The sequence below is a fragment of the Etheostoma cragini genome, chromosome 6 (assembly GCF_013103735.1).
Source record: "Etheostoma cragini isolate CJK2018 chromosome 6, CSU_Ecrag_1.0, whole genome shotgun sequence".
Classification (NCBI taxonomy): domain Eukaryota; kingdom Metazoa; phylum Chordata; class Actinopteri; order Perciformes; family Percidae; genus Etheostoma; species Etheostoma cragini.
This window is the reverse complement of record NC_048412.1, coordinates 25,900,153-25,921,227: the sequence shown is the minus strand read 5'-3', so window position 1 is coordinate 25,921,227 and position 21,075 is coordinate 25,900,153. Positions and strand designations below refer to the sequence as shown.

Below are 21,075 nucleotides of genomic sequence, written 5' to 3'. Positions count from 1 at the left end.
ACATGACAACTCCTCCGTCTTAATAACAACAGTTCAACATTTTGAGTGCACTAATTAGCCTTCTTCCCAAAAATGAAACAAGCAAAATTGATAAAACTCTCCTACACAGACCTGATACATCTAACTCTCAGCCAACAAGCAAATAAGTGTATTTTCTGAAAAACTGAACGTGTCATTAATGCGCCTCGAAGAAGGAACAAACGACTGCTACCTTACATAAAATCCACTGCTACAAATAGTTTAGATTGGCTGTCACAGAACTCACAAATTTAAGGTTCTTATTCACTAAAAACATACTTTTTTATGTGCTACAGTCCCCCGAATATGCAGCTTCAACATCAAAACTTCCTTTGGCAATAACAAAACAAAAATAACCTTCTGAAGGCCGAACATTGGCATCTTACAAAATGACAGTTTGGGTATTTACATACAAGTTGGAACAGGGCACAGTTATAAGAATGAAATCTCTTCTACTGTGAAAAATGTTGCTAAAAATCATCTTGAATTGAGTGAATTACGTCTGGGCTAAAAGATATGCAGTAAAAATGATTTTAAAAGCTGTCAAACACAAGAACAGACTGTTCCCCTGCGAGTCCAAAGACGCTTAAAACACTGTTGGCTTCTAAAGAAAAGTCTCTGAACTCTGAACAAAAATACTCACGGAAATAAATCCTAACAAATCGTGTACTGCTGAAAAACATTTTTTAGAGATCAACACTGTGCATATCAGTACAGGAAGTCAGCTTCTGTCAAGTTTGCAAAGGGTATTGCTTCACAGTATGTGGACATCATGGTTTGGTCCAGACAAAATCAACTTCCTCAGCACAAGTAAAAAAAAAAGAACTCTACACAGTTAGAAACAATACTGTATGAACTGCGTCTCTTTGAAGACAATGTTTCTTAAACTTGAGATTCTATACAACAGAACCAATGCGACAGACTTAAGTGCTACGACACCTTTCTGCTTTAACTAGGGCACCGATGGGCGCATTGGGAAACTCGCTGGATGACAACAATGCAGCAATAAGGATGACTGGCAAAATGTGCGGAACTGGGAGTTCTTTTAAGTCAAGAGAACTGCGAACGCACCGAGTGTAGAGAGACTCAAACTGTTTAGGCGTGTCCAACCTTTTAATGTACGAGCCCCTCGCTCAGAGAATGAGAGCACCACAAAAAAGGGGAAGTGTGTGTGTGTGTGTGTGTGTGTGTGTGGGGGGGGGGGGGGGGGGGGGGGGGGGGGGGGGGGGGGTTGGGTAAAAAAGCAGCAATGGCAGTGACTCATCAAAATGAAAAGAAAAAAGAAAAAACAGTGGGTCCCATGGTGCTATCTGAGATCTTTGGTGGCTTTGGGGACTTTTAAAACTTTGTAAATGTCATTGGAAAAGACCGTGGCGAAGTGGGGACGTGAGCTCTTGGACATGTGGGTGCAAAACGGAGTTTGACCAAGATTTTGGGGATCCTCAATGTCCCAGATCTCGGGCATGCTGCACCCAGGCCTGGGCGAAGAAACAAGATACAGAGAAGAAGACAGAAGAAAACAAGGTTAGCATTTTTATCTGAATTTAAACTTATTAGCTTTCTTTGTTATTCTATTTTGATTAAAAACAGCAAGTCTGGGGGGGAGCAGCACTGTATCTACAGTATGTTATCTATATTTTTATTTTCTGAATGACCTGATTTTCTTTTACATGTTTGAAATGAATTTCAAAGAATGTGCCCCCTTTCTGTGAGGTACCTGGTTCGCCTTGTGCACCAGGAGTCCTCCAGGACAAAGTAGTCCACTCCCAGCTTCATCAGGTTCCCCCGTACGGTCTCGCCAGTCATGCGGCTGTACATGGAGTAGACCAGCTTGGTCCTCTCCCTGCGTGGAACGCAACGCAGCACCGTTACAATGCGTAAGATGGAACACAACTAGAGTCTAATGCAGCGGAATGAGGACTGAATTAACTACAAAGTTCTCCGTTTCATAATGCAGAACTTTGAACCTACAAATAATTGGATGACATCCACTCTGATATTCCTAAAGAAAATCAGCCATCACAGGATTTTCCCCATTGTTCAGACATTAATTTGAACGATTTTTAATCTTACTATGTTATTATGTGAAGCATTGTAACAAGCTTGGGATCACTTTCTCCTGTAGTTTATGTGTGAAGATAGTGTTGACATGTCCTGCTGCTAAGGAAAGATTTTACACACATTTTACATTAATTCAAAAACTGCCTCAAGCCACATATGGATGCTTTGTTGAACGGGACATTTTAGTTCCTGATCTGAGCAGAGGAGCAGTTTGTGCTGCAGCGAGTTCCACTGACCTCAGACCAGAGTCTTCATAGTGGGGGTGGTTGACGATGGGCCGGCCTGTCGAAAGCTTCACGCTGGCCATTGTGGGCATGGCCCCAGCAAACACAGAATCTGCATCAATCGCACATGAAACCACAAACAAATGAGACTACAAAGAGATGGAACAGGGAAGTTGTATCTGGGTATCATAAGTATTTAGGTATAGAATGTACTTAGAAGAAAACCTGATACTAGACCAGATCCCCTTGATGTTGCACTTACACATTTAGGACCCGATCTTGCACCGGGTCCTAAATGTGAAAGTGATCTCGCCATTGACGCCAAATGACGATACATACTTTTTCTCTGATTATTATTAAAACTGTTTGCATAAGAATGCCATATTATACTGATCACTCTAAAGAAGTAAACCATGGAGCCATCACCTGTCCTTGTGAAAGGCCCAGGATGTTTCTGGGGGCAGAGCAGGCCGAGGAGATTCCCAGACCCAATGAGATAAACTGACAACATCCACTTTGTTAGGACTTTGGGTTAACATCCACTTTGTAAAAATAAGCAGCTGTAGAGAGCATCCAGCTAGGCATTTTCTGTAATATTCTCTAGTGTGGAAACTGTCTCCATGTGTTCCCAACTAAAAATTGATGGGTACTTGAGTCCGAGTCTCAGACTCGAGTACCCATCTCTGGTCTATAAGCATCGGACTTCTTTCTGATTGGCTGGCAGCTTTACAAACAGTAACAGATTCAACAAAAAACTCAACATTATAACATTCATTAAGGGGAAGATTGATAGCGGTATTATGGTATTGCACTGCACTAGTTATAGTTAGGTGTACCTAATTAACTTGCAACTGAGCGTATATTCAAAATGATTAACAACAAAAAAACAAGGACCCTTTTAGACTAATTTTGCCCAGTCTAATCTTAGATGTCTAAACTTTTGAAATCTTCAAATTCACCAGACCCACACTCAATGGGTGGAGAACGACTTAATGTCACCGACTTGTCACACACTGACCTTTCCCTCCCTGATCTTTAGAAGCAAATAACACTTCTGTTCAGCCTGCCGTACCAGTGACAGTGTGGACCTGTCTGAGCACAGTCCTGGTGGAACTATAATGACATACAAAGTGGAACCAGAAGCTCTCTCTGCGCTGTGTTTTGTAGCAGTTCATCGTCAACTTGCAGTGGAATCTTAAATAACTTTGTGATTATCTAACTCATAATGCAGATATTTCACTAGGGCTGGGTATCCAGATGTCCAATTCACAAGGTCCTGATTTGGTAACATTTCCGATTCAATATATTGAAATTGAGTTGAAAACCAATTCTGCTTGGATATGAAAGAGATTCTACAATTGTACAAGGCCGCCCCGTAATCTGCTGCATTATTAAAAGTATCAACGTTCATCAATTTGTTTTAACCCAGCCCTCTATTTTTCTGTAGTCATGGAAGCAGGCGACGTCACTCACCAGGCCGGGTGTTTTCCTGGATCCAGTCCAGCAGCTCTTCCTGCGGCAGGTTGCTGAACTCTCCAATGATCCCCCACTGGGCCTGCAGGTTGGCCACTCCCTGTACGGCCATGATGGCCATGACTGCGAACACTGCAACTTGGGGTTTATATCTCTCCCCGATCCAGCCAAACAACTGACATAACCACCAGGGGGGGAGAGAGAGAGCATTATTAAAGGACAGAATGTGTGTTCAACAAACTGCACCATACACATCTAAATTTAAGTGGAGGAGAAACGTAGTAGTTTGACATTAAGGAACCCAAAATAAAACGTAGAGGGCATTGTATTTTATAATCACAGACAGACCTACTATAGAATAGGTCTCTAATACCAACCCAATTAATGCTAAGTAGTAATATGCATGTATGTATGTATGTATGTATGTTAGTTGTTTCTGAATTTATTGTTTGTTTATTTTATATTATTAGTTTTAAGTCTGTAACTTCAACCAGGAAATGTTCCTAGCGAGTGCTACATCCCTAAATCTCTTTGTGATTCAAACCTGTTTGGAGCAGATGAGCGAGGCCATGATGCACATGTGGGGCGTCAGGAAGAGCTTGAGACGCATGATGAGGATGGCCAGGACAACAAATGCCACCAGCTGCAGGCTGTGGTACACCAGCTGCAGAGGAACAAGTTCTCACACACACACACACACACACACACACACACACACAGACACACACACACACACAGACACACAGACACACAGACACACAGACACCCAAACACAGAGATCAGAACTGACAAGAAGGTGCAGAGGAAATAAAGTCGAGCAACATAATCTTATCTCCTCAGCAGCAGCCGAGGCTGTTAAACGTAGTTAAACACAGACAAACAAAAAACTCAGAGCAGGTCTTTTCAACCCAAACACAACCGGATTCACATTCCTGGAGTATTAAAAAAGCTTTATTTAGATTTCACATTGTTGCAATATGGTATTACAAAGTCTATTTTACATCAGAGAATGAAAGTTGCAGGGCTCCAGGCTAAGACTAGGCTGTTTTTTTTTGATACAGCATAATATCAGTGACTTTGCATGCTGGTAAATAGTTGTCCTAATTTGCATACCCTGCTTAAGCCTTGATATAAAGATTGACAGTCACTCGAGACTTGCAGAGTATTTGAATCTGACTTTCATCTCTCATCTCACCGAAAAGAAGTGAGAGGGGCTCAGTGTTTTAAGTGTAAACTGTGTTGTGGTAACAAGTTGAGGCCTGCACACACACACACGCACACACACACACACACAGCATAGCTTTCCCCTTGTACCGCCACCATGGGTTTTGCGTTAACCATTGTGGTTGAAAGTAGGGCTGCACGATATGAGGAAAACATGCGTTAACGTTCTTGAATATCCCTATAACGATATTACTCGATAAATGGTAAAATGTAATATAAAAAGGGCGCCTGGGTAACTCACCTGGTGGAGCGGGCGCCCTGGAGCACAGGCTCAATCCTCGACGCAGAAGCTCAGGGTTTGATTCTGACCTGTGGCTAATTGTTGCATGTCTTTCTCCTCTCTCCCCCCTTTCCTATCTACAGCTGTCCTGTATATTAAAAGGCTAATAAAATGCCCCAAAACTAAAATAAATAAAAAACTTTAAAATACAAAATATGTTGCAGCCTTTTGAGATATGTATATTGCTCCAGTTGATACTGCGATGAAAATAAAAAAAATACAATACATAGTTAAATGTGGCACTTCTTTTTCCCTGGCTCTGTCGGTCTCTCCCTGCCTGAACTTTAATCATCAGTGGAGTCTGAGTTGCAGTAATAGATAGTAGGGCAAATATTTGTATGGAATTCAAAATACCAGTCAAACATAGATGATCGCTTTAAATTCCTAAAGTGAAGCCACTGCTTGCCCTGTTGCTAGGCTACTGTTTTTCTCTTTAAATTACACAAAATGGAGAAAGGTTGCACTTAATAGATCATCATGACATCAATCTAACTGAGATGTAATGTGAGATAGTATTTTGGATTTGGCCTCATTGATGGAAGAATTGTGTATCAAGGTAAGGCTGCATGTTGATGGAAAATGCAACTGCCTCGCAGCAACCCACACTCAAGGCAGTGGAGGCACAACAAATGATCGCAAGCGTAGGTTGGTGAATGTCATTCAAATTGATTTGTATGAATTTTGTGTTCTAAATTTCTTAAAAAGTGACAGCGAGTTGCAGCCCTGCTGTCAATGAAGCTATGATGTCTTCAGAGGCAGCTCCCCTCCAATTAAAACTGACCTCTAGAAAAGCTTCATTTGCCGGACGGACCGTATAATGACATTTGCATGATGCTTTGATCGTTCCCTGTGAGGAGTGAGAACATCCCTTGGGGCTCTGCACCGTTACTCATTGATCCATACAGAAACATTAAAGCAATTATCTGGGAAACTCTGGAAACGTCCAAACCCTGTGGCTGGTGGATGAACATTGAGCGTTTTCCTGCCCTGGGAGGGATAGTACAGAAAATGACATGCAGCAGCTGAGAGACAGGGAGCTGACAATAGGCAGCACGGGGAGATTTCTGAGTGGAAGGGAAGATGCCTTTCATTTCTTAGTAATGAAAAAAGGGATGGAAACCACTTAGGGACATAGTCACTGAGCAGATGTTACTGCACTGGAGGAATATAATCAAATAAAACGGATTTAGAAAAATGGAACAACGCTGCAAAAAAAGAGCCTACGACTTCACACTGAGGTGCTATCAAGATAACGCTTGTGCATTTGCTTAATAATTATAAAGGATGTGAGAAGTATTTTGTCCTACCTCTCCTTTAGCAGATATTTCAGACCTACAACACAGAACAGACAGACACACATAAACTCAGATGCCCATTTGGGACAAAGTATCTGTATTAAAAGCTTTTATAAAACATATTTTATTTTCCCTATTAAAATCTGTTTTTCCCTATTAAAATTGATTGATTCAACTGTAAATATAGTTACAGCAACATGGCCAGCGAGGAGGCCTCAGGACGCTTACCCTGAAGCTTCATCAACATCATCAGGCTTGACAGACCCCTTCCCTCCGTCCCTCAGGAACCGGACTATATCCTGGACCGTCTGAAAAGGACAAATGGTTAGAATGAAATGCCAAAGGTAATTCCTTCAAATGTCATGTTCCCACACAAAAAGCAGTTCACCGTAGGAGAAGATATTCCTAACAGCTTGCTCACGTACTGCATACCATGCTTTGTCAAATCGACTTAAGTATTCTTGGCTTAGCGTGGGCAAGGCGTAATGAGATTAAACTAAATAAAGAGCAGCTCCATGAATATTTTTTTTTCTCTGAGGCTTCCCCCCCCCAAAAAAAAGTTTCAGGAATCCAGAATAAATCTAGATGTTCTTCCGTTCTCAAAGCTTAACTATACACATGTAAATGTCAACTACGCTCCATATGCAGAGAATGAGACCACTACAATTTACTGAAACTGAAAGGAGTATATAACCTGAATATATACTGTATAAAAAAAAAACAACAGCCAAAAAAACCTCCTCCTATATTCTAGCAGTTTGCCACTGTGAGCCTGCGACTCAGTGTATGTTTGACTGCCTGCTGTACTGGTCTGAAAGGTGGGGGTGGAGGGACACTTTTTCACATCTGTACAATTTGGGTATACGTAATTTCTCTAACTACAGCATACACTCCTAAAACAAGTCATTTCCCAAGTGTTATGCATATATAGGATTCTTCTGTTTTGTCATGAGCTGCATTTTACTACAAGATGCAGGGCTGCAGCTATGGCTGCAATGATTTTTTTTGGGGGGGGGTTCTGTCAGTAAACGTAATACAACTTTTTTTTCTGCCACATGGCATTGTTTTGTCATTGATTACATCCCACTTTGCAACACAGTTATACATACATACATTGGAATGAGACATGCGACTAATGGAAATTGTAACTATTACGGACAATTCCGCTCCCAAGCTGTAGGGGGGGCCGAAGAGTAAAAGTGCTTGGTGCTTACAGTAAAAAGTGCTGGTTGACAAGTAGCTAATGTAATTCTTGGTGGGTAACATATGATTACGACACCGTTCAACACGCCCAGTCATTTTTAGTATGATTGTTTTGACCACGGTTAACAACTCTGGGCTAACCCACGAATTCATCAGTAACAATAACTGAATAGACAGACGACTATTCTAATGCTAATTGAGCCAGCTCCATCAATTAGCCATCACCGCAGCAGTGTTAGCACGTAGGCTACTTCCACATTGCATGTTCATGACACAACCAACCACTAGGAAGAAGACCTTCATTTATCTAAGCCAATGTTTCCCACTTTTTTAATGGAATAAATATACTTCATATACATTTAAATTCAAGTTTGTTTTCCCTCTTTTGTCCACAGTTTAAAAATGTAGCTGTTACAATGATTCATGGTGTATTTTTGCAAATCTGGGTGCCGGGGAGACACCAACTTTCTCTTTTGGGTCTTGAGCTGAAAAAGTTTGGGAACCACCGATCTAAGCTAATGGATCTACTCTACATTATCTTTAGGGTCTTCTTTTTGCTTTGCAGACAGACTTTTGTGTAGTTAAGCATTTGTGTTGTTGTTGGGGAGATCAGATTTGTTCTGCTACTTTGAAACCTCTTCAAAAGTGTTTGAAAAGCTACATGACAACCTACCTTCCAAGCAATGACGGCAACCACCAGCACGTTGATGGGCAGCAGCAACGTTTTGAGGTAACGTATAGGGGTCTGAGGGGGAGAGAGACAGACGCACAGTCAGGTACGAAATCTAATATTGTACACTGTACTCTAACCAGCTGTATGCACGGTCACAACATGCAAACACTTTTGAGAAACCAGGCGGCTGTGTAGCACAGACTCTACTTAAAATGTGCTGCCAGGTTCTGCAATTAGGGTTCTATTCCCCCATTAAATTCAGAGCACAGATCTGTCTCCCTCCTGCTGTGAGAAAATACCAGACACTTTGATACAAAACAGCAGGCTTTTTTTCTGATTGAAAAAATGGTTTTCAAACCAAACCACCCAAGACTTGTAGTTTTATCAGTGAAAGCTTCACGCATGAAAACTAGAAAAGCTGTGATCAAGGGCCAGATTTTACCTCCAACTCCATGAAGTCAAATTCTGCCGCACACGTGTACATCAGAGTGTGGAAGTCCTTGTAGCTCGTAAACTTAGACTTGATCAGTGCACTGATGTGAGCCTGAAAAAAAAAGAAACATTACAAAACACGTTTTTCTATATATTAACAATCATCTAATTCCTCACATTTAAATGCTTGTTAATTGTTGAGTATGACCTTTTCTGATGGTGGCATTTAACAATATAACAGTTAAATAGGCCATTAGATTCACAAAGAAATCTAAACCTTGGCTGCTAAGTTTTCACTTGAGGGTTGATTAAAGAAAATGACTGGAATATCATTTATTTAATACTAAATAGTACAGTGTGTGGGGTAGTGTGTATTGCTAAACATTTATATGAACTGATCCACATTTAAAAACAAATCTGTGCTATTAAAATATTCCTTATGTAGACAAACATTTTCCAATGTTCCTTTCTCTTTCTAGGAACCCTTCATAGTCATTACTCTGATTTTAGATCAAACATATTATTCAAGAATTTTGTTTTTGCAGATTTTCCAGATAAATAGATTTCTCAAAAGAAGGTTATGTAGCTTACATCATCAGAGGCAGAGAGGACTGTAGACAGCATGAATTTGAGCAGAACGGTGAAGCCAACCCAAGCCAAACCCTGCATGAGCTGAGGAGGGAGAAGAGATGCACACTGACAGGCTGACGTGTACACACACACACACACACACACACACACACACACACACACACACACACACACACGCACGCACAAACACACGCACGCACAAACACACGATTACACACAAACACACCAGAGCCCGACCGATGAAGGATTTTTAAGGCCGATACCGAAACAAATATTTGGTTATTTAAAAATCCGATAGTCCGATATATTGGCCGATATATTTCTTTAAAAAAAATCTAGTATTGCAAAACAAAACATAAACACCAGTTATTTATGAGTTCTCACTTAAATAATAGGATAAAAAATTGTTTTATTGTCACAACAAAACAGAGGAACATCTAAATATATTAAATAAAATACATAAAAATACAGACTTAAGATATAAAACTTACTTTTTTCTTTTATCAACCATCATAAATGCAGATACCATATATCGGCCGGGCTCTAACACACACACACACACAACTCAGACAGGAACCTGTAATCTTTCCTCTTTTAACAACAAACTATCTGATCCAAAACTAATGCTGCATTATCCACAGCATCTTAATTTTCTAGAGACAATAGTTTCAAACACAAGCCACATTTGGTTATTTCTGCCATTATAAAGTGGCAAAAATGATGTCTATCCCTCTAAATAAAAGAAGGAGAAGTCATTTCTACATACCCAGATGACGACGCCAGGTTTAAAGACTTGAGCAAATCGATCCCTTAATGCAATGATTGCCTGGAGAGAAAAAAAAAATACCAAACCAGAATTCAAAAGCACAAAAGAAATATTACATAGTTACCCCAAATGATAAAATACACATCAACATTTATCTCAACAACGGTTTCATTTTTTTATTCCCCCTTTCCTCTGGAATACCAATTTCTCCAACAAATGTATTTGTTATGTAAGACCAGCTGGATAGATTAATCAAATTGAAGTTATCATGACCCAATAAATCTCGGAGCATTGACGGTTGTACAAGTACATCGGACTCTACAAAAGGTCCAACTCACCCAGATGGAGACTAGCGAGGAGGCGTAGAAGGAGGTGAGCAGCATGGAGTTTCCAAACATCAGGACGAAGCAGACGCCGAGAGTGATCTGTAGGAGGAGAACAGGTAGGAGAGGAACGGTCACCTGCTTAACGTGAACAATCTGTCGCTGTGATTAGATAGAACGCCAAACATTCAAGTCTGGCAGGAAGCTCAGAGGCACAGCCATCTTCTGCAGGTTTTAAGTTGTTAAGGTAAAAACTCGGGAGCAGCACAACTCATGATTTTGGAGACCTTGATATATTAAACAGGCGCATTTAATGAATTCTCAATTGAGGAGAATTATGGATACAGTGCGGTGCCATGCCAACTTCTGAAGTTCCCATCTTCCTGAAGGTGTATTTCTTTTATACTTTATCGATACCCAGTGGGGAAACTACATTGTCTTTCTTTAAAAAAGGAACACACAGACTTATTGTGACTTTAGCTTATTCACCGTATCCCCCAGAGTTAGATAAGTCGATACATACCCTTCCCATCTCCGTGCATGACGTAACTCTCTGAAGCACCCATCGCTAGCCTAGCTTAGCGCAGATAATGAAAGTAACCGGCTCCAGCTATCCTACTGCTCCCAATAAGTGACCAAATAACGGCAACAAGTTCCTATTCACTTGTTGAGATATGTACAGTCACAATGTGGACAAAGAACAAGGTTACATGAGACACAGCCATCTACTAACAGTATATAAACTGCGAAGCACTGCTACTGGGCCGAGTGACTTGCGTGCCACCTGAAACGCACCATTTTTAGGGACTCTTCATTTTTTATTTGAGGGGCTACCGGAGGAGTTTTGGGGTCTTTAAACATTAAAGACTTAACCCACCTTTTGCCAATAATACATTTTTCTATAACCCCCAAATGATTGGGAACAAGGCATGACCCTCCAACAAGTTATTGATGCCTGTCACTCCCCGATTTGAGTCGAGTGCAGATGTAAATTGCACATGCTCAGATTTAAACGGCTTACGGCATAATGTGGCATACTGAAAGTTGTGAAATAAATGAAATAATAAAAAAAATCTTATTACAAACAATAACAGAAGATGGGAATCATTTCAGAAATGTTTTAGCTATCTATGGTTTGTTTGATTGCTAACATTAGCTTACAACGCCATTCAACTGACAGCCTTTATTGTGTTTGAATGCAACACTTCCTGCATTACTGCATTACTTCAAATACTAAAGGTACTCCTCTAGTAAACTAGTATTCACATAAACTAAAACAAACAAACATTGAAACCATTAAATAAGCACACTGGGTATTAACAAATTCAACACGTAAACTGGTTGCTATGGACTTGTCACTAGGCTTCCTCAGTCATTGTATATTTTAGCATTATGTAAAGCTGCCAAAGCTAAACATTATTCAAAACAAAACTTTTTGTACCAAAGAAGCACAATCGTTTTCCTCACTGTCCTACACTGTTTATAGAAGGAAGTCAATGTCTTACTAAACCTAATAACAGACAGATCAGTTGATCAAAATAGTTGTGAGTTGCAGTCCTACATGTTTGTATTCCCGATAACATGTGACTGCTCCTTAGGGCTGGGCGCTATGGAAAAAACTAATCTCACGAGATTTTTTACCAAATACCTCGATATAGATCCAGCAACAATATGGTAGCGTTCGCTATTGGTGCTTTCACTACATATTTACACAATGAGATTTTTGACAATTAATCACCAGAAAGGTGGATATAAGGACTGGGAAGTGGGTAAGGCTAGTAATAGTACAGTTCCAGGTTAGGTTCAGAAAATGACATCACTTTACTGTGATGCAGCCTTTAAAACCAGGAAAAGACAATACTTATGCCATATTACGACAATATTTGTCTCATATCACAATATCAATATAATAATGATATATTTCCCAGTTCTACTGCTCATTAAAGCTCATTAACAGCGCCATAGCTCATAGAGGACACATTCATATGTATCTGGATATCTGTCTTATACACGCGCACACACATGCACGCACACACACACAAAGCCATTTCAGCCAAGCTCTCTAAATTATGCAGAGGCATATGCCTTCTTCTGACACAAATCTCCACCATCTTAACACAAAAGGCCTTCTCCCTATCGGTGGAGCCCACCGGGTCCTGGCTAACAGCCTGGCATGCTGAGGGGATTAGGGGGAAAGAATGTGGAAGAGAGGGACCAAACTGAACAACACACACACACACACACACACACACACACACACACACACACACACACACACACACACACACACACACACACACACACACACAATCTTTCCACATCAACACAGATATTCTTTTGTCCTTGGCAGGGTGAAGCAAGTTGCCCACATGACCCCCCTCTTCCATGCTAAAAAGGCAGCCGTGCATGTGCAGTGGCAATCGTTAATGCGAAAGAAAAGTCATCCCTGTGTTGTCCTCCCGGCTCATGAAATTCTTCCGTCCGAGGAGCTGAGCGAGATAAGGCGAGCCAAAGCAGAGCATATTACAGCTCAGAGGATAGGAGCCAGAAAGACTTTCACTTATGTTGGGCACAACACATAATCCCCACGTACACACATTGAAAGCTAATGCACATTTGTGATATACCAAACTACTGAGCATATCTAAATGAACCTCTGAAAACCTCTACTCAGGCTAACTTCTCGTTTCTTTTGAGATCATTTCACTCTTCATTCTGTTTCTTAATTAGCTTTGTATCAACTCACTTGGAACTGACTTGAATACAACAGAAGTTAATTAATATCAAAAGGTTATACACACTTAAGCTTTAACACTCTGATGGATAGACAGACTGATGTGGGATTTCAGGAAGGTCATCTACTGTACCATGTGAGTGACCAGGACGGATTGCATCTTAGCGGCGCCGAGGTAACCCAGGATGTAAGAAGCAAACAGAGAAGCCACCTAGAAAGGGAACCAAATCGACATCCATAACAATATACTCCAGGAAACATAATCCCCCCCCCCCCTTATCTCTTGTTATCTCTACACTACTGCCATCTAAGTCATACATTTACCCCCCAGAAAGGTTTCATAACACAATGACTTCATTATTTAAATTTGCATTTCAATGATGCATTATATAACTCAAAGTAAAAAACCTTTCCACATCATCACATATTCCGCTTAACAATTCTGTTTCCTCATTATGTCTCTTAAATGATGAATTACATTTCTTGAAACGGTATTGCAAAAAAAGGTCTAGTTTTAATTTTGTTATTCCATTTACTTAATGTGGTTATTTATTATTGCTTTAGCTGTGTCTACCACACAAAACAGAATGTGAAAATATAGAATTATTAATACAATAATGTAAGAAGTTGATATTTGACTGAGTTTTTGAAATACATAATTTAAATGCAAATATAAATAATCAAGTTGTAATAGCTAGGATTTTATATGTGGCAAATTCCAGGTCCCATAGCTACGTACAGGTTGCATGCGTGCATTACATTATACAGTATAAATATAAAATACTATAGAGATTAATACCTGCAAATTCGTAGTAATGTTCGTGATTCTAAAACCTTAAGAAAATCAGCAGAGTTTACTTTGTCAATCTATTCCCACTCCTTCCACACTGAGGTGTAAGCAGTGTGGGGGGGACATAAAGTATGTGTTAGGCACACAGTGGATGAGGCGGACAGGCTCAATTAGCCGCTGAAAAGAACAAAACAAAGCAATAACAGCTGTTAAATAACTTGTCTCTTGTCCATGAAGCTGCAGTGCCCTGAGGGGGCCGCCGACAGCGTGGGCTTAACTGCTGCCGAGCACAGACGCTTATTCTGGAGTCATGGTTCAAACTCCGGCTCCTCCGTCTGTCAGCCTACACTATTTAACCCACCACTTCTTTAACTTGTGAGTCTGCATCTCTTTATCTCAGTCTCAACTTTTTCCAATCGCACATGCTAATGATGTTAAAATGCATATGTTCCTACTGTTTGTTATGAGAGGTTTATGAAACAAGGATATAAAAGGTGTCTTCTTCTAATTTAGTCATCTCTGTCCCCTTTTCTTTCCCGCCTCGTTGTTAACCTCCCACCCTGGCTAACTTCTGCAATCTATGCACCTTCCTTACCAGAGTCCTCCGTTCTCTCCAAGTCTCTATTTTCTTCCTAATCTCTCTGCCCCTTCTGTTTTCTTCCCACATTCTCTCTCTCAGTGTCTCTCTTGCTCTCAGTTTACCTGAGTGAGCAGCACAAACTGGGCGAACTGCCAAGGCAGCATAAAGCACAAGTTGGAGATGCCCAGGGCGACCATGGCTGTCCTGCTCGGGTTCCGTGTCCTGGGGAGAGAAGAGAAACAGAGGGGAGAGAAACAAAAAAAAAACATAGTGGTAAGAGAGTGTGGGTTTAGAAGAGATAAGAGAAACTGCATTAAGACGGCTGAGAAAACGCACACAACTACACAAGCACACACATTCAATTTCCCTCTGCGTGTACTAGAAAGCCCGGTTATGCACCGAGCCAGCCACAGAAATAAGACACCGAGTTCATTCTCCTTTTAAAGCTGATGGTGGCGGCGTCCGCTAGTTGATGTGCAACGAGAAAGATTACAAGTGACAAGTACGTTAGCTCAGCCCGCTGCCTGCTTCAGTGCACGATTTAGCAGAAAACAGAAGCAAGTTGAGCTTCACCCCAATGATCAAGACACACAGGGACAATTGTAGCATGTCTTTCTTTAATGTGACAGGGAAACAGCTGTTTAATCGTGTTTTACTTCTGTTGTTTCACGTAGCTAACAGGGTGTTAAAATGAAAAGAAAACCACATGCTTGTCTATGTTTTTGTTTCAGGCACCGATGGACAATAAGATTTGCGGAGATAATGCCAAAGTACTGGACAGTGCTCCACCATGTTTGATTAAAAGTTATAGAGCTGCATGTTTTATGAGAGGCAGTTGTTAACCTGGGTGTGAGGAAGATTTGGGTACATGTATTTAGCAGAGGGTTTTGGGGTCCCCCCTCTACATTACATTTTTCAAAAAAACATTATACATCGCAACATAAAAACAACAACAACATACATTTTGGACTATTTATCATAACCATATCTGTGTCTAAATGTAAAGCTAGATAGTTTTGATGCTTACATTCATTGTAAAGTCTTAACTGCCCCACAAGGAGCAATGTGGAAGAAATGCATTCCAGGCTGTTATGGATGCCAGTAGATGAATGACTAGCAGGCAGTCTGAAGGTATTTTTAAACAATATTGGTATATTACGTAAACCCACCAACCTGTTCTCGCAGCCATTACCTACCAAGGATAGACATGGTTATGATACCAGACTGGCCGGAGGTTATGGCTTTACGCTGCCAAATTCCCAGAACCCATGCCCTTAAAAAAATGGTAACATATAGAGCTGTAAAATTGGACTAGCCTCCCCTAACATTTAATAATGGGAGAAAGCTTCAAAAAGAATCTAAGAGAAGCTGTTATCAGCAAGGAGTTTGATTGGTTAAAATGGTTATTCATTTCTATTGTCTTTTTTTAAATTTCTTTACTATATATTTTATTTCAGATAACAGTTTTCTTTTGTTGTTTTTATAATGTGAACATCCTGTTACTGTGCCTGTTGTTTTACTAAATCCAGCAGGTTTTCATTGTTCTAATATAATATGCATTTTATTTTATAATAATGTTTTGCATTGTGTTCGACCACCGGAAGAATAGTTTTACTGTGGTGAAGAATAATGGTGATACTCAAACAAACTATTTTTCAACATGATAAACTATATTTTACTATTCATTGAGCTAAGGTGGTTCCCAAAATGGCTTGGGTGCTGCACCTAAGCCTTGGCAATGTGTACTTTAGGTGCACTCACTGCTGGATAGAAAAGAAAAACACTAAATTACACAGGTAATTAACTCCAGACAATTTGAGATTGTGTACCACCGTGATATTGAGGCAGAGAGTTTACCGTAGGACGTAGGTGAGAAGAAGCATCTGCAGGACTAAGAAGGGGTAGGCAAAGCTCTCCCTCAGAGGCGGAGTCCACATCACACGAGTGCTCTGATAACATCCATGAAGATGCACAAAGAAAAAAAAAAAAATCATGCACAATTAAAAACAAATCAAATAATCACAGCTGTGCCATTTGGGTATTGGACTTCTGTATCAAACAACTCTGATGGGGGGGCCAAAAACTTGATCGGGACGTCCTTAGTATTTTGGTCCCAGGCTGCCAGCAGGGACACCTTTTTCTATCGCTTAATAAAGTCCCCTATTTATACAGACTTCCAGTGTTTCCTCTACGTTGCTTTTGTAAGGGCGGACCGTCACGGTAAAGTTTCTGCCGCCACTGTATCAGAAATAGGGCAGCTACACAATGTAGTTGCGGTTGCCTTTTAAATGATCCAGCCTGTTGGCTGCCCCTCACATTGCAATTTAACAACAAGTACAACTATTCCGAGGTTATTGGGCCCGTCCAGTTATACTCCAAATACTGTTGTGTTGGTGTTGTTTATTGTCAAAACGTTCGCTTTCTTCCAAGTCAACTATTAAATGAAGCGCTCCGCCAAAAACGTCACCACGGTGGGTCTGTTCTGATTGGACAACGTTCAACTTTGTCAGTTCTGTCAGCTCATCGTCCTGATATCAAACATCTGGAAATAAAATGGAAATAGTCTACAGATGTAGTCATTTGGGTTTTGGTTTCCTTATGAAGAATTTCTTGTATAACTAATTTTGTAGACCTGTTGTAGATGTTAAGCAGGGCTGCACGATTACGGCCAAAATGATAATCACAATTATTTGGATCAATACCCAGCACGGGTCAAACGGCGGAGACACACGTCGTGTGTATAAAAAGTCTGTATCGTCACTGCGCTGCATTTTTATTAACTATGATATTCATGGGTCACATCTCTGGTCCAGGTCCAGGTCCAGCAGCTCCGTCTCACACGCTGTTACTCTACCAACTGAAGTTAGGTGCATTCAATAACTTCTTCTGTGTTCTTTGCCGTGGCGGCCGCGATAGCAGTTAACAGCGGAAACACTGGTACAAATACAGGTTTGCCCCTCATATTTAACAATTTACAGCTGTGTTAATAACAAAACTGTGGACAAATGTCAGAAGTGTGGACCGGCGCTGTGTGGCAGGGCTGTGTGGAGAGTAAGAGAAGAGATCCAACACAGGCACGGCTTTCCAGAAGAAATGGGTCATGTTACGCAAAATTAAACCATATCCATATAACAACATTGCAGCGGATGCGAGGACATTATGTGCACCGGTATTTCTCCTAGAGGAGAAATATTACTCGCGACCTGTGAGCTAACGGAAGCTAACTAGAACCGCCACCGACTAGCACTGCTCACTGCTGTTGTCTGAATAACACAGACGGGACAAAATGTTGCGTTTACTAGTAAAGTGGTAAACCTTGAGACAGACGTATAAACAACTGCTGTTGAATTTTCATCCCGTTATTCTGTCCTCTATGACTGTCTACATCTAGAAACTAAGCTGCGCGATGCAGGGAACCACTGAGTGACACATGAGCAGACAGTGGTTTACGGAGCGGTAGATACGCTATGCAAAAAAAAACTTGCTCTATCTCGCAAATTTGATTGTGGGAAGTCAAAATCGTGATCGTCGTTAAAATTTGATTAATTGTTTAGCCCTAATGTTAAGTGGCCTATTGTTGAGACAGAGCCTGCCCCCACTACTGAAAAAAAATCCTAAAAGGAAACACTGCAGCACTCAGCTACATTACCAAACTATTGCTTCCTCAAATTAAAAAAAAGGGAAAAACCACAGATGCTCCTAAAATCGACCACTGCACTCAGGGGAAGGAAAAGGCTGGAAAGACGAGATCATTGTGTTTGAAAGGACTGAGAAACACCCGCGAGTGTGTTTTATTGAAATGTCGGCATATCAATTGGGAAAAATAGAGATGCTATTTGTTCCAAAGGACATTGGAGAGAAGAAGGTGGGAGAAGGAACTCAGCTTTCAGTGCCAGCTGAAACCAACTCTAAGCTCCTTTGAAGGATGAAATGAGCCCCACTACTTTTCAGTTAAATACAACCAGATAGACTTATTGCACAGAATTATAGTAGAAAGCGTTTAGCTCCCCTGACTCACTGACAGTGATATTAAGGGTAGTGCACTTACCTCGCCGTGATTGAAGAAAAAACACATCGTGGTGACAACGCCGCCCAGTCGACTGCCACTAGACAGGAGAAATGGAAAGTGAGGACAGAAGACAGGATCATCCTCCATCTCATGTTTCAAATACATATTTGACAGGAGAACGCTGTACTCTGTTAACTCTATTGTGTCTACGTCTGACAGCTGACTGCTGAGCAATGACATGGCCCATAAAAATCCATCATCTCGTCTCAGACGCCCACCAGAGCGTGAGAGCAGAGTTACCTGAGGTAGGCACCGTAAATGAAGAACAGGCTCATCATGGCGCCGTTCAGCAGGAACACAAAGGCCACGTAGAAATACGCTGGGTCGCCCATCCCTAATGTGCAACACACACACGCACACACACACACACGGTTGAGGAACAAAAGAAGTACTTGACAACAATTTTAATGATCGCCATTTATCAACCCCAAGATGACAAACATTGACTGCTTGCAGCTCCCCATATGTTATCCCCGCTCTCTCTGTCCTCTCTTCTTCCTGTTAACTTTTGACATGGTCCAATCCAACCAAAAGGCCCCAAGAATTACTTATAAATAGAAGGGTTCTGTCTGTTGTATATTACTTTAAAGTGTCACAAAATTCTGATAATATACATACTTTACAAAGACACGTCTAAAGAAAGTCTATGTTTTTAAAACCTCCTATAACACCCCTGTGTCTTATTTTAGTTTCTGTTACAGTCTGAAGGTGGCATGCACAAGTCTCCTCGAAGCTGAAAGTTAGGTCAGTGTAGACAAATAGCCCATGAAACAGCTAGTGTCTCTGCAGAGCTCTTGGCCAGGATGACAAATTCATGGTGCTCTACTCTTCCCATGAGGATGCCACACACCCCAACCAACCACCTGCTGTAGGCTTTCTGTGGCTTGTTTTATCTTCAATATATTTATCTGTTTTATAGGCATATTTTTTGGGGCATATTTTTGTACATATTTGTGGCCAGATGTTGGGTCTGGGAACTCACCATTGGCAGGGCTCAATCCGAGGGGCGGGATAAATGGTTTTCTATCAAATTCCCTCTGCACGCTACAGGATAGCTCTATAACCAACCAGAGCAACACTGGTTGATAGATTCAACTTTTCCCGTATCCGGTCGGCAAAACTCCGAACACGTCTTTGTTTTTGAAGAATGACTTCAGTGCTCTTAGCTCAGTTTTTGGGGAATTCTGTAGGCTATGTATTTAGTTTGACATCCCAGTCATATGAAGAGCATATCGGAGTGTTATTTTATACAACAGTACACTAAACTAATCCATTTTATGAATTTATATAAAGATATAGTATAATCTGTGCAACTTTTCTTTTACGGTTACTTTTGGTTTTGCACCACTGAAGTGACTTAGCTTGTCTGCGTGCTCCATCAAACACTTTTGGCCGTGTTTTTAAGTGGGAAGCCAGTGAGGGCAGAGACCTCTGCTGTGTGTTACGCCCTGTCAGGCAGACACATTGGCAGTCTCCATGCCAACAGAGAGTTAGCAATTGACGGCAGTTGACATGAAATTAGAAATTTTAGGTTGTGAAACAAAACAGTCAAAAAATGGAAGATAATATAAAAAGTTAGGGTCTGGAGGCCTTGTGGTTGAAACACATATCATATACCGTGTCCCCCTCTATGTCTGTCTCCCTCTTCCCACATTTCCAGTTACCTCCAATAAAGCACCGTCGGGAGAGATTAAGGATCCTTTTGAATCGGACTACAGGTTGTTTTAATAAACAAAACTTTCTCTTTGCAGATGGAAGTCTAGAAAGATCACATAGATCTCATATTTAGATCACACTAAAGCTTAACTTGCATTAGTAAGTGAGAATATGAGGCATTGTTGAGGTCTGAGGAAGTTACAAAACACTTCCCTTTGAACAGCGAGTTGAGCTAATTGAAACAGTAGACGGAAGAAAATATTACACTGAGTAATAACGGGTCCCCTTTTTAACACAAAAAGTTGAGTTCCTCGTCTTGTACTCAGAGACCTAGTGGTAGACGCAAATAGACTTCACATCACTACATTAGCAGATTCACAGAAATAATTGGCAAGGACTAACAAGGTGCATGGAAATGTGTTGACATTACTAAGAGCTGTTGACTTGACTGTAAATCACAGAACAAAGAGAAAACGGAGCTAGTTCCCACAGCAGCTCAGTATGTAAGTGAAGTAAAATGTGTCTTTCTGCGTCTCCCAGAATAATGTACCAGCTAACATTTACAAGAGATGTTCCCACTTCTCCGGCTGTCAGCTCTTATGCAAGGCAGCGTGTGCGTCAGGTTTGTGTAAACATTGTGAAAACTGCCTGAGTACATCGACCCCGGGGGGGGGGGGGGGGGG

The 21,075-nt window shown here is 41.0% G+C and overlaps 1 protein-coding gene across 1 annotated transcript in view; it reads right to left on the bottom strand.

The window, feature by feature from the left end:
* Positions 1-297: 297 nt before the first annotated feature.
* dpy19l1l (dpy-19-like 1, like (H. sapiens)) overlaps positions 298-21,075 on the bottom strand; it is a 26,044-nt gene continuing 5,266 nt past the window's right edge. The window contains exons 6-23 of the mRNA XM_034873544.1: positions 18,977-19,070; positions 18,716-18,773; positions 16,525-16,616; positions 14,790-14,889; positions 13,431-13,508; positions 10,579-10,665; positions 10,241-10,300; positions 9,475-9,555; positions 8,894-8,995; positions 8,452-8,523; positions 6,804-6,883; positions 6,588-6,612; positions 4,321-4,440; positions 3,777-3,951; positions 2,316-2,415; positions 1,736-1,861; positions 1,243-1,496; positions 298-1,188 (exon numbers count right to left, since the gene is read on the bottom strand). Coding sequence (XP_034729435.1) covers positions 1,325-1,496; positions 1,736-1,861; positions 2,316-2,415; positions 3,777-3,951; positions 4,321-4,440; positions 6,588-6,612; positions 6,804-6,883; positions 8,452-8,523; positions 8,894-8,995; positions 9,475-9,555; positions 10,241-10,300; positions 10,579-10,665; positions 13,431-13,508; positions 14,790-14,889; positions 16,525-16,616; positions 18,716-18,773; positions 18,977-19,070 — 1,622 coding nt within the window. The 3' untranslated portion in view covers positions 298-1,188; positions 1,243-1,324. The remainder of the gene's footprint in view (positions 1,189-1,242; positions 1,497-1,735; positions 1,862-2,315; positions 2,416-3,776; positions 3,952-4,320; positions 4,441-6,587; positions 6,613-6,803; positions 6,884-8,451; positions 8,524-8,893; positions 8,996-9,474; positions 9,556-10,240; positions 10,301-10,578; positions 10,666-13,430; positions 13,509-14,789; positions 14,890-16,524; positions 16,617-18,715; positions 18,774-18,976; positions 19,071-21,075) is intronic.